Source organism: Chelonoidis abingdonii, chromosome 2, assembly GCF_003597395.2.
Source record: "Chelonoidis abingdonii isolate Lonesome George chromosome 2, CheloAbing_2.0, whole genome shotgun sequence".
NCBI lineage: Eukaryota > Metazoa > Chordata > Testudines > Testudinidae > Chelonoidis > Chelonoidis abingdonii.
The window spans coordinates 187,398,296-187,412,250 of NC_133770.1; the positions used below are offsets into that span (position 1 = coordinate 187,398,296).

The following is a 13,955-nucleotide window of genomic DNA, read 5'->3' on the forward strand; positions in this document are numbered from 1 at the left end:
GCAGTGGGTATAAAGCAATAGCAGATGTGCTCTAGGACTAGGAGAGGCGTCTCACCTTAATGATTGTCAAAAAGCAATTAAAAAAGGTGGTGAGACCATCCATGTGATCAGAAAAAAATCAGTAGGTATTTTTGTTTCTCATGATTCTTCGGTGTCAGTAAAAGAGTAGGAGAACAGTAAGCTTGAAAGTTCCATAATTTAGTCAGACAAGACAACAGGTAATTTTGGGTAAATTCAGAGCACTTTTAGGTAGCTTCAAATACATCCTTGACAACAGAGAGACAAAGTAGGTGAGGTAAAATATTTTATTGGACCAACTTCTACTGATGAGATAGAAGAGCTTTCGAGTTTACCAAAAGCTCTTCTTCAGGTCTGGGAAATGTACTGAGAGGGTATATCCACACTACAATTAGACATTCACAAGCTGGCCCATGTCAGCCAACTCGGGCTCATGGGGTTTGTGCAAAGGGGATGTTTAATTGCGACGTAGATATTCAGGCTGCAGCCTGAGCTCTGGGACCCTCCCATCTTGCAGAGTCCTGGAGCCTGGGCTTCAACCCAAGCACGAACATCTACCCTGCAATTAAGTAGTCCCTTATCCCAAGTCAGCTGGTATGGGCCAACCAGGGGGTTTGATTGCAGTGTAGAAATACGCAGAGTGCCACAGCTAAATACAATATGGAACGGATTGTTTAGCATAAGTAGTTACCATAATATATATCAAGGGACCATTCAAGGTAAGTGGCCCATTAACACATCTCCAATTATAGGGATGAAAGGAAAAAAGGTGATGGTGGGCGGGTAAGTGGGTTATAGATTGCTGTAATGAGCCATAATTCCAGTTTCTCCATTCAGTCAATGATTTTTAGTGTCTCGCAAAGTTCTGAATTTAAGCTCCATGGCTCCTCTTTTGAAGGTGTTGTACAGATTTCCTTTGAGGAAACCCGTATTTCAAGGGACCATTCAAAAATGAAGTAAATGTTAACCATTTATGCTAAACAATCTGTTCCACCTTGTATTTAGCTGTGACACACATTGAGAACATTTCCCAGACCTGAAACCTCATCTCATCAGATCATCCTGAAGTTGATCCAATAAAAGATATTACCTCACTCACCTTGTCTCTCTAATATCCTGAGACCAATGCGACTATTCCAACACTGCTTGACAACAGTATTCAGTCAGAGGTCGCTCACATACCATGAACACAAATGACAGTTCAATACAAAACCAATTAATTTAACCTGATTTTTTTTTTAAATTGTTAGATGAACAGGTAAAATTAGGCATTTTTATTATTATTATTTATGGACACAGTCAATAGTCTACAGTGCAAAGAAAAACAGGTGTTCATGGAAACTTGGCCATTTCAGGTTCATATATCTTCTTTAACAACCTCTACACTAGCTTCTCTTTCCTGCTTACATTACACAAATCCACCCTCAGATTCATCTCTAATCTCATCTCCTATTCTTCATGCTTGTCCAAAGCTATAGTACTGAGAGGGCTCAGTGATCAGAACCTAAATGCCATACGGCCAGTGGTTCTCAACCGGGGGTACACGTACTCCTGCTGGTATGGAGAGATTTTCTAGAGGGCACATCAACTTGTCTAGATATTTGCCTAGTTTTACAACAGGCTACATAAAAAACACTAGCAAAGTTAGTACAAACTAAAATTTAATACAATTATTTGTTTATACTGCTCTATATACTGAAATGTAAGTACAATATTTATATTCCAACTGATTTACCTTATAATTATAAAATACAAATGAGGAAGTAAGCAATTTTTCAATAACAGTGTGCTGTGACACTTTTGTATTTCTATGTCTGATTTTGTAAGCAAATAGTCTTTAAGTGGGGTGAAACTTAGGGTATGCAAGACTCCTGAAAAGGGTACAGTAGTCTGGAAAGGGTCACACACACAGAGGCACACACACGCACACCTATATCATACAGAGCACACAATCTATGTAGGAGACAAGATGTGAAAACAACATATAGATGGGGGAAAACCAGGTTAATAGGGAGACCATTACTATTAGCATAATAGGCAGCGGTCACAGCAAACCAGTTCACTTAAGTGTTTTGTCTCCTGACTGTCTTTTACTGCCCCATTTAACTTAATCAAGCTACATCCCACTTCTTAAAAAAAAAAAAAGCCAACACACAAAAAAGCTGAAAACCTACTATGATCACAGGTCACTGTCCGTTCTGTGCTGTACTACACAGAATCTACTTGTGCCTTTAGATTAAGTTCTTCAGGAAAGGATCTAGTTTGACAAAGTACACCTTCTGTACAACCCAGTGTATGCTTATAAGAGGCCCATGAACCATCAGATATTTCAGCTTATTTCAAAAAACCAAGTTAATGACTTACAATATAATTAACATAGCAATCTCACTTTCCATACTTTGTTGTAAGAACTACACACAGAACTAAATTCCTATCAACATACTTGACATTTCCTTAGAGAATTCTAGATACACAGAGCTCCAAATTACTTTACCTCAGCTTGCGAGAGCTGTTCTTTCAGTTTTTCCACTTCTTCACGTAGTTCTCGAATGACCCTGGCATTTGGATCTTCATTTACCACAGCATGATTAACTATCCTTTTGGCTCTGTCTGCATATCTCAGCGTAGAGAGCGTTTCTTCATAATTGTCAGCTGATGGGCTAATTGTGGCTATCATAGCAGTTTGGCTGTTTCCTCCCAAGTTGTCCTGTAAAGCATAATCTTCGAAAGTTTGAGGAATACAGGACAGATTAAAACGTACCCCATGCTCTCTGTAGTCATAATGTGCCCTTGCAAAGAATGTGTAGTCATAATGTGCCCTTGCAAAGAATATGAATCACATCTATTTAGACACCAAAGTGCACTGATTAATTTGAATCTGATCTATAACTCAAACAATTTCTAGGTCTCAGTGCATTAGACATGACCCTATTACAGATTAGTACCGTAGGTAATAAGATATCACTGCTGGGAGAGCAAAAAAGCAGTAGAGAATCTGTTCCTAGTACTGTGGAAAGAAGTCGGTAGCAGAAGCCACTCCCCAGCTCATTAAAAATCAAGACCTGGTGTGTGCACACAAACTGTATGCTCTGATCCCACAAAACATCATGCTTACAGTTTGTCTATAACAGAGGTTTTCAAACTGTGGGGCATATCTTTCCACAGGAGTGCGGAGGAATGTCCGGGGGAGTCCAGCGCAGGGCCGGCCCCTCCCAATACCCAACCCCCTCTTGAGGTGGCTCAGGAAGGTAGGAAACAACATGTAGGAAATTTGTGTCTTTTTGCTCATGACCGTCATGGAGAGGAGCAGGCAGTGGCAAGACCAACGATGCACTTCTGCCTAGATTGGGAATGAAGAGCAGCTCCTCCAACCTGCACATAGATCCCACCACTTCCCCACTCATGTGACAGGGATGGCTGTACTCCAATAGCAGACCCCGTGATGACTTCACACTCCTGTTCTCACAGCATTTAGCACCACAGTCAAACAGGCTGCTATTTTGAGCCACAGATAAGTGTGGGGAGAGAGGAAGTGCTGGGGGGGCTGCATGGACAGTGGCTCCTGGGACCAAAGATGAGGGATGTGGGATGGGGCTTGTATTGTCCCAGAGCTGCATGAGGTGCCCAAAGTGCTTCTGCAGAGCTGCCCTCTGCCTATAGGTTCCTGCCACCTGGGTCTGCTTGAGCGGGTTACAGACAGACTCCCCAGCCCACGTCAGTGTAGTGTGGTTTCCCCCGGGTGATGGAACCTGTCAACCTTCAAACAGGGTAAAGAAGTCCAGACAGGGGCCTGCGGGCCAGTGCTGCGGCAGAAGGGTGGGATCTCCACCTGCCGTGGGCAGCCACATGTGTCACGGAAGGTTATTCCCTGCCCATGACTGCAGCTGTCCTGGCAAGCCACAGGCAATCCGGGCGCAGCCCAGGAAGGAGGCGCCATCAGTACCACCCAAGCTGTGTTACTTCAGGATCACTGTGGCTCCTTCTCCACCCCTGCTGCAGCCAGACCTCGAAGCAGGAGTCACTGTGGGGTGCAAAGCCAGGGCACTCAGTGGCTCACTGTGTAGAAGATGGCTTGCTCAACTGCCTGCCTGTTCAGAGTTTGGCATTCACAGGCTCACCGCACACTTTCCTGGGTGCAGCTCAGAGCCCTGCTCCCCTGTGTGTGACCATAATGCCCCTCGCAGGACCCACACTGTGCTCCATCTAGGGCAGCAGCAGAGGCTTGGATGTGCCCCACATGGCACGGCTTGGGCAGCCCTGCACAGCAGGGCTCAGAGACAGCGTGCCACCTCCACCCCGACTCACCTGAGTGGGCCACCGAGTCTGTGGGTCTCTCTTGTCTGGGTTGGGGAGTGGGGGCAACTACAAATTATAAGTCAAAGGGGGGTTTAGCTCAGAAAGTTTGAAAACCACTGGTCTACAGGGTGAAATGAGACCATGCGTTACCTTGAGAAGCCAGGTGAGTACAGAATCTCTATAAGGCACAAATTTGTTTTTCCCCTTTCCTGCTGCTTGATCAGCAAGTGATGATATAACCAATCCCAGTGTTGAGAGTGACCTAAGAAAATAGAAAAACATTATTAGCTTTGTATATATATTCCAAACAACAGGATTTGGTAAAATGCAGAAGAGGAGGACGACCTGAAAGAGAACTAGACTCTGTGGTTTGCAGTTGTTCATATACAGTTTCTAAAGATCCCTGTTAAAGTAACCATATTTATAAAAAGAGAATTGGATTCAGAAAGCAGTCTAAGTGGTTGCCTAGGATTCCATACTGCAACCTAATGAGACTAAACCCGAAAGTCTGGAGCTCAGTTAAAATATTACAATATTTCAAATATTTCAGTATGTGAGGTTACAGCATCTTATGTACCCTTCCTCAGAGGCTAAAGTCCAAAGATAAGAGACCTTTTGCCTTAATACTTCATTAAGCACTGCTGATGGCACTGTAGAGCTGAATAAGAGGGACTGAAGACAACAGAACTACTCACATGCTTAAGCATGTGCATAAATGTATGCAGGTTCTAGGCCTAAATTAGATTGACAAAATAGTTAAAGCAAAATAGGAAGTTAGTCTTGTTTTAAAGCAAAGATTCTTACTCCCACCACCATGTTCCCAATCCGCACATAAACCCTTTACAAAGAATCAACTAATTAATGCTGATTGGATTGAGAAGCAGGTGGGAATAGTTGGCCCTTTATATATTCTACTTATATTTACGTATTTTAATATACTATATAGATATGTTTTTACATTCGTACTTACACATCATATACATGTGTAGGCAGCGCCATCACTATACACTGCAGCACTGTAAGTGTAAACAAGCCCTTAGATGCAGGAACAGTGGATCTTGGCACAGTGCCTATCAGAATGAGGCCATGACCCTGATTGGGGCCTTTGAGTGTTATTGCAATAAAAGCAGTAAATAATGATCAAAAGATATTGCCTAAAAGTGCTTTAATGAAAGATCTGAAAGAGTTCCAACTGTTACAACTCTTATGGAAGATGTTCCAATATCGTGTAGCAGAAGGACATACTGGGATGTTATGAGAGGAGGCATGGATGGAGTATAGACAAAGGAGTAGAAGGAAATAAGATTTAGGGAGGGACATGTCAATTTTTCCTATGCTCATACATCCTAGCACAGGGGTGGCCAACCTGTGGCTCTGGAGCCACATGCGGCTCTTCAGAAGTTAACATGCAGGTCCTTGTATAGGCACTGACTCTAGGGCTGGAGCTACAGGCACCAACCTTCTGATGTGCTGGGGGTGCTCACGGCTCAACCTCTGGCCCTGCCCCCCACTCCACCCCTTCCCGCCCCCTCCCCTGAGCCTGCTATGCCCTCACTCCTCCCCCCTCTCCAGAGCCTCCACACCACGAAACATCTGATCAGGAGGTGTGGGGAGGGAGAGGGAGGTGCTGATCGTTGGGACTGCTGATGGGCAGGAGGTGCTGAGAGCGGGTGGGGAAGGTGATGGGGGGCTGCTGACATATTACTATGGCTCTTTGGCAATGTACATTGGCAAATTCTGGCTCCTTCTCAGGCACAGGTTAGCCACCCCTGTCCTAGCATGTATATTTGCCTATCTGTACATAGAATACCAGTGTATGAATGACCATATCATGCAGCACAAAGGGGTATTTTAATTTTAAATTGTTGTATAAGTGAAAGTACACCAGCCTTTGCAGTACTGTCAGGGAAAACTGATCCCTGGATCCCTAATCTCTCATTTCCAGAGGCTGTGAAGATAGCAAATATTAGGGTGCCACACATTGCTCCAGACCAACCTCCCAAGACAATTAAGGAGCACCAATAGCAGACTCTTAAGGGTGTGCTGTTGAATATCTATCAGCTAGAGGAACAGTGACAAAAACAGAAGACCCCTAGGAATAAGGAGAAATATAAAAACAAGAGAAAGTGGGAAAAGTTTCACCCAAGCAAGTAGTCCCAAGGAAAACACTAAAGCAAGGGTCAGCAACCTTTCAGACATGGTATGCCGAATCTTCATTTATTCACTCTAATTTAAGGTTTCGCGTGCCGGTAATACATTTTAGTGTTTTTAGAAGGTCTGTCTCTAAGTTTATAAACTATTGTTGTATGTAAAGTAAACAAGTTTTTTAAAATGTTTAAGAAGCTTCATTTAAAATTAAATTAAAATGCAGATCTTGTCAGTTTAGTGCAGTGGTTCTTAACCTGGGGCGAACGCACCCCCTGGGGCAGGGCCAGTGCAAGGATATTTTGCACCCTAGGTGAAACTTCCACCTTGCCGCCCCCTCCCCCCGCCCCTTGCACATCGGTTCATTGAGGGGCAAATCCCAATGAGCCTTTATAGACCCCAGGGCCAGCCCTCCCCACTCCACCCCAGTGACCCCTGCCCCAAGTCCACTCACTGGCTTAGCCAGGCTTGGGCCGCTGCAGAAGCTCAACAGAGAGGAGCTGCCTTCCGGATGCACTGGAGAGCCAGAGCGTCCTGCTTGTTGCAGCACTGAGTCCCAGCCATGGAGGAGCCGGCACAGTGCAGGAGGCCAGCAGCCTTGCAAAGGTGGCAGCGCCGCTAGCGGGGAGCAGCTATGCCTCCCTGCCCCTCCTGCCCAGGCTGCAGACCGGCACCCCCCAGAGCTCCTGCAGGCTGCAGTGGATGTATGTGGGCACCAGCTCCCCACTCACCTAGGGTTACCATATTTCAACAATCAAAAAAAGAGGGGAGATCCCTGCCCCAGCCCCACCCCCATCCACTCCCTCCCACTTCCCACCCCGACTGCACCAGTTGGGACCTCCAAACCCCTCCCCTGCTCCTTGTCCCCTGACTGCCCCCGCCTGGGACCCTTGCCCCTAACTGCCCCCAGAACCCCACCCCCTACCTAAGCCTCCCCGCTCCTTGTCCCCTAACTGCCCAACTCCTGAGACTTCCCCACACCCTAACTGCCCCTCTAGGATCCTACCCACTACCTGTCCCCTGACTGCCCCAACCCTTATCCACACCCCCGCCCTCAGACATACCCCTGGGACTCCCATGCCTCATCCAACCACTTCCTGCCCCCTGACAGGACCCCCAGAATTCCCGACCCATCCAACCCTCTCCCTGCTCCGTGACTGTCCCCCGGGACTCCCCTGACCATTCCCATGCCAGTCAGACGCTGGCTCCATGTGGAGCAAAACTCCATGTAGAAAGCTGAGGCAGCCGGAGGGGGAGAGCTGTGGAAGGGGTGATAGCGGCTCACACTTCCGGGAGCCACAGAACCTGAGCACGGTGATGGGGGAGCCAGCGGGCTCCTGCAGCAGATGCATGCGGGCGCCCCCCTCAGACTCTGTGACTCCTGGGAGAGTGAGCCGCTGCCACTGCCCCTCCTGCAGCAGGCCCAGGGCCCTGCACCCCAATGGCTCACATTCCCAGGGGCCGCAGAATCCGAGCATGGTGGGGGGGAGCCAGGGGCCACGCCTGCCACCAGTTTGGGGTCCTGGCCGTAGGCCCCCGGTCCCGCTCAGCCTCCTGCCAGCCTGGGGTTCTGCTCACTCAGCCGGCAGCCGGGACCCCTGCTGGCAGCCAGGTCCCAGGCAAAACTGGCTCGCACGCCACCTTTGGCATGCGTGCTGTAGGTTGCTGACCCCTGCACTAAAGCAACCTCTGCATCCAAAACTGCTCCTCAAAGGCCCTATGTAAAGCCAACTAATTTAACCAGGCTTTATTAAAGGGGCACTTATTTTAGCGAAACAAATAGTCGCTTATTAACACAGCATTAAAGATTTAACACTTTATTGCTGCTTCAGAAAAATGGCTGTAACTAGGCAGTGTGGTCTAGTGGACAAAGCACTGAACTGCCTCGGAAGCTCTGGTTCTATTCCTACATCTGCCAGTCACCTGCTGGGCAAGTCACTTCACCTCTGTACCTGAGTTCCCACAGCTGTAAAATGGGGATAACAATAGTGACCTCTTTTGTAAGAAGCTTTGAGATTTACCAATGAAAACTGCTACACAAGAGCTAGGTATTATTAATAATAATAATAAAATACAACCTGTTTTATACAGCTAATTGTTAACAAATGTAATAATATCAAAATGAACGTTCCTTAAAAATACAAATGAAGAAATTGTAACAAAAGCCATTGTCTAAACATTGTAAGGGAAGTATTATGAGAAATGTCTGCAATAAATATAATTACACGATTCCAGTGTCTACTTTGCCTCATAACTCACAATGCACCGGAGACGTGTAATTACTTTAATCTAATCTACATGTTGTTGTCTGATATTGCTTACATAATGCCCTTTAACAAAAACCACCACCACCACCCAATAAGCTGGGACAGTTCAGAAAGAGTAAGTTCACTTGGCAGCCTGGTGCAGAATACATGAAAGAAAGTCGCTTCTGTGGGTTTCACATTTTCAACATCCCTTTTTCCTTATGCATGACTGGGCTCACTTGTTATTGTGCAGTTGGAGGCCTGCACATTCGAAACAAGTGCCTGAGTCTGCAGTGGTAGAGGTGGTGCTTGCTTATCAGAGTGGAGAGTGCTGCAGTGAATGGCATAGTTTCAGCCCATTTTCATACGGTTTTCATTGACATTTAGTAAACAGAACCCAGCTACTGCTCCTAGTATTATGGAAGCTACTCAGAACACAGTATTGTGGGAAATTTTGTTTTCAAAGGCTTGCTTAGTACACCTCTACCTCGATATAACGCGGTCCAATATAACACAAATTCGGATATAATGCAGTAAAGCAGCACTCTGGGGGGTGGCACTGCTTTACCTCGTTATATCTGAATTCATGTTACCGCAAGCAGTTCCTCAGAGAGGGAGAAGAAGCAGAGCTGTGGCGCGTTCGTGGGAGGAGACGGAGCGGAGGTGAGCTGGGGCAGGCGGGCCCCAGGGAGGCCCGCAGCAAGTAATGAGGGGCGCAGAGGAACCGCTCCCTGCTCCAGCTCATCTCCGCCTCCTGCCCTGAGCGCGCCGCCACCCCTCCGATCCCCCTCCCCAAGGCTTGCCGGGCCAAACAGCTGATTGGCATGGCAAGTCTAGAAGGGAGGGAGGGAGAAGTGAAGCAGCGGCAGAGCGAAGGTGACCTGGAGCATGGAGCGGTTCCTCTCCCTACCCCAATATAACAGTCTCACCTATAACACAGTGACATTTTTTGGCTTCTGAGGAACACGTTATATTGGGGTAGAGGTGTAGTTACAATTATGATAGCAACAACTGTGGTTTTACTAAAAAGCATCGCAATTACAGCCTGTTTAAGAAGAGTACTTTAACTCCTGGCAGAAATTAATCAATGGCTGATTTAGTCTGTGCCTCTTACGTGTTTTCCAGAGATTCCCCAGATACATTGCAAAGGACTGTGGTACTGCTGCCCCTATGGTCAGTATGCTAGCCAGTACTCTACTGGGAGAGAAGCAGGCACATTCAGCTCTTCTGAAGATCTTTGCAAGGACCGAGGAAGAAGTTACGGGGCCTGATGGAGGGGAGACAAGTAGCCACCCAGCATCCTCTGGAAGGAAGGCTGGAGAGGGCCATCTTCTTATGTTTTTTTAATATACAAAGAGAAGTCATATCTGGATGACTGTACGCCTGAATGACTTATTTTAGGTTAAGGAAAATAACTAGAGAAAAACAAAGTTTCAGTGAGAGAGCACAATGTGTGCATCTCCTTTAAAAGGAGTTGCACTACCTCTGAGAACAAAACAGAAGCGCTCTCTGCAGAAAGCAGACTCCTGGGTCTAATACACTGATAGTAAGACCTAAGACTTATATAGTGCAAGTTATTTCTGCAGCTGATGGGGATGGAGCAAACTATCCCTACCCTCCAAAGCATTCCCAAAAATAAAAGGAGTGCCTGAGGTAGGATGAGCTGTGGTGGAGAGAAGGGGAGGATATGACTGGAGAAGAGTCTATTTCATCCACAGTGTTTGCTTTTATGTAGAAACTGAACTTCCAAGCAAATCTGCAGGAACTGGTTAGATGCCACAGAAGTCGCCCTGCAAAGTTTTTGGTTTATGCGTTTGTACTGTAGGGTTTGCCCAGCCCTGTAAATGCATGTCAGATTGCTTTGCCTTCCTTTATTTTCATATTCTCTTCCAAAGTACTTACATATAGCAATCAATATGGACTATATTCTAATGCAGTGGTTCTCAAACTACGGCCACCGCTTGTTCAGGAAAAGCCCCTGGCAGACCCGGGCCAGGCCCGCTTGTTTACCTGCCACGTCCGCAGGTTTGGCAGATCAGAGCTCCCATTGGCCGCGGTTTGCCGCTCCAGGCCAATGGGGGCTGCGGGAAGCAACGCGGGTTGAGGGATGTGCTGTCCACCCTTCCTGCAGCCCCCATCAGCCTGGAGGCAGGTAAACAAACCAGTCCGCAAGGGTCTTTCCCTGTGGCCCTAGTTTGAGAACCACTGTTCTAATCGATTATTGCCATTTCAAGCAATTATAGCCACTCTGCTGTTGAATCATTATAAAAAAACCTGGGATACTTTACAAGTCAGTCAAATTCACATTCCACAATGTTATAAAATGTGTTGATTATCATAAGATGGTGTGCTGCTAAAATTTTCCGTGCCATTTTGGAAATCTCAACTATTGCGTCCGCCCCAGAGAACTCACTATCTATTTCAGAGACACACTATTCTGAGTGACAATACAAAGAATGTGTGCTACACATTATTCACACATAGGAGAAATGGTTTATGCTCAGTGTTCTGTGAAAATCAGTTCTAGTTGCACAACTTCTAGAAACAAACTTTAATTATTGGTTGCAATGCACTTTCAGAATGAGAGGGAAAAATCTACCTCTCTCAAAATAAAAATGCCTTTTTTCCCCAAGTGCAAAACAAATACGAATTCTGTGGCTTCTTGTAAGTCAAAGAGTTAGACAATTCTACAAGGTATGGGGAAAGAGAGGTAAAGAACACCAAAGTACAACACTAAAGGAATTCTCTTCAGCCTTCAAGCATGAAATGGAGTTCCAATAGAGAGCAGTGAATAAATGGATAAAGGGGATATAGACTTATACCATGCAAGAACTTAACTTGGGGTAAAAGTACATACAGAAATGAATGAAGAGGGATGTTTTTTTTCTATTCTCTTTTTAGAAATATTTCAAAGTAAAATTTAATACTCATGAAAGATTTGAAATCTCTCTCTCTATCCACAGAAAAGATACAACATGGACAGAACAAGATTCCAAAACTGGCACCACAATAAAGGATGTAAAGCCTGACTTGGAGGGATCAGGTTATAGGGAAAAGTGAGGAGAGTTCACTCTCAATGCCCATTCAGTTCTCAGTATATATGCCAAGACTGCCAGCATGAATAGCAATTAGCATCTGTTGTGGCAATGGTCTTTGTGATGTGTCACTTTTCCACTAGGAGTTAGACTAAGACAACCAACTCATTTCCCATGGGCCTGTGACCAACCATGAGATTCATAGTGACCAGAAACTAACAGCTGGAACTGAATCAGTGACCTTGAGGGTTAAGACTCCACATATCGCACTACCAACCTAAAGCCATCCAGTTTTCCACCACATGTAGTGATTCTTAACCTTATTGTGCCAATCATGTAAACTTTTTAACATGACAAAGTAGACGGGTGTTTACAGAAGAATCTCTGTACCTGTCCAGCTTTTAAAAGAGGTTAGGTTTTTAATATTATAGTATAAATGTTGTTGAAATATACCTCTGCTGTCCTGCTCCCCTTACAGAGAACTAAAAAAGTTCTATGAAAACTTTTAAAATTGGTAATTGAAAAAAAAGCTAGGTTTGGATGCTGCGTTTTATCTCATTTTTCCCAAGGAAATTAATATATTTATGACAATGGTGATATCATACTAAGTATTTGTTTTGTGGAATAACAGTAGTTATGGTAGCAAAATCCCCTATAAATTGTCATTGCTTGAGTTACAGATGCCCTTAGGCAACCTTAAACTTACACATCTTCATTGTGACCTATTTTTCTTAAACTGTGAATTATACTCTTACATATTTTTAGCACATGTTGGAGCAAAGCCATCCAGTTTTCACCTAATTTTTTATGGTTTGTATTCTTCCTTTTATGGCTTACATTCTTTCAAAGATGAAATTGCTACATGTGTCTGTGAAAAGGGTGTGTAAATGAATCATGAACGTGTATTCTTTAAGACTGATGTTGTCACTTTTTCCAAATAAGCAGCACAAAAATCTCACCTGAATCATGTATGAATCAGGTTCCCTACGTCCATGTATAATGTGGCGTTCAGCACATAGTTGCTGAAAAAACGTAATTAACTGCTTGTTCACCAGAAGCATCACTTGAAGTGATTTATGACAAATGATTACAGGCAGGCAGGGAAACATTAATCTTGGAAGATTCATTTTTACACTTCATATTTGCCAGTGTCCTTACTTGTTTATGTTGCTGCCTTCCTTCAGACGGTCTCCTGCAGCTCCTGTTTTAGACACTCTCTCGCTACCAGCCAAATCCACCAGGCTGACCTTGCTGACTTTCTCTCCAGAATTCTATAGGAGACAAATTGCCAAGAAATGTGAATACAAAATGCTAAAGAACCAGATATAATTGCAGTACTTAAATCCTGCTGTTTTATGAGGAGTGCATTATGAACAGTGACAAACTAGACGTGTAAGAGGGCCTGAAGAAAAAGGAATTCCCATAAAGCTTTTTAAATTTTTTTAAACAGTTACTTTCATATCACTTTACCCCTAAGGATTGCACCACTTATGAAATAGCATTAACTATGGTGTAAGTTCAATAACTTTACTAGCATGGTAAGCTAGTAAAGCGTTGCCAATGCTAATGCAGCAAAAATCTTCTGTCTAGGACAGGTTTTACAGTAGTCAGTCTTAAACAGCATGCTCATCTCTCATTTGGCAACTGACTGCTAGATGACTACTAGATGAGCTAAGGAAATCAAAGTGTTTCAATTTGATTGAAAAAATTATTTGAGGATGGATTATCTTTTAGGTACCAACGGAAAACAGTTCAAGTTACAATAAGGACAGGATATGTCTACACTGCAATCAGAGAGAGTGGTTAACACTAGCTTGGGTTTGCCTACATATTCTGCAATCTAGCTACGGTGAGTACAATTAGCAGTGAAGCCATGGCAGCAAGTGCTTCCGTGAGGGCTGTACAAGCCCACCCAGGATGCTGGGAACTTATTTGGGTGGCTACCCTGGGCCTTGCTGCTGTAGCTTCACTGCTACTCGTAACCTGTGCTAGCTTGAGTAAAGCTAGCTCAGATATAGCTACACATGCTGCAATCACACTTCCGACTGCAGTGCACTCACACTCTTAAAGACAAAAGAAAAGAAAAACCAAGAGAATACTCACATGTTCTACATTCCCACACAAATAATAACCACTACCAGGATCAAAGGAAAGGGTAATGTAATATCATACAGGAAACTGTGTCCCCAGGTGACATTATGACTCTTAAGGCAGA

The 13,955-nt window shown here is 44.8% G+C and overlaps 1 protein-coding gene across 7 annotated transcripts in view; it reads right to left on the reverse strand.

The window, feature by feature from the left end:
* Positions 1-13,955, reverse strand: part of KIF13A (kinesin family member 13A) — a 132,391-nt gene that overhangs the window by 64,459 nt on the left and 53,977 nt on the right. For all 7 annotated transcript variants that reach the window (XM_075062864.1, XM_075062867.1, XM_075062862.1 and 4 more), the window contains exons 7-9: positions 12,899-13,011; positions 4,465-4,576; positions 2,513-2,725 (exon numbers count right to left, since the gene is read on the reverse strand). In XM_075062864.1, the coding sequence (XP_074918965.1) occupies positions 2,513-2,725; positions 4,465-4,576; positions 12,899-13,011 (438 nt within the window). The remainder of the gene's footprint in view (positions 1-2,512; positions 2,726-4,464; positions 4,577-12,898; positions 13,012-13,955) is intronic.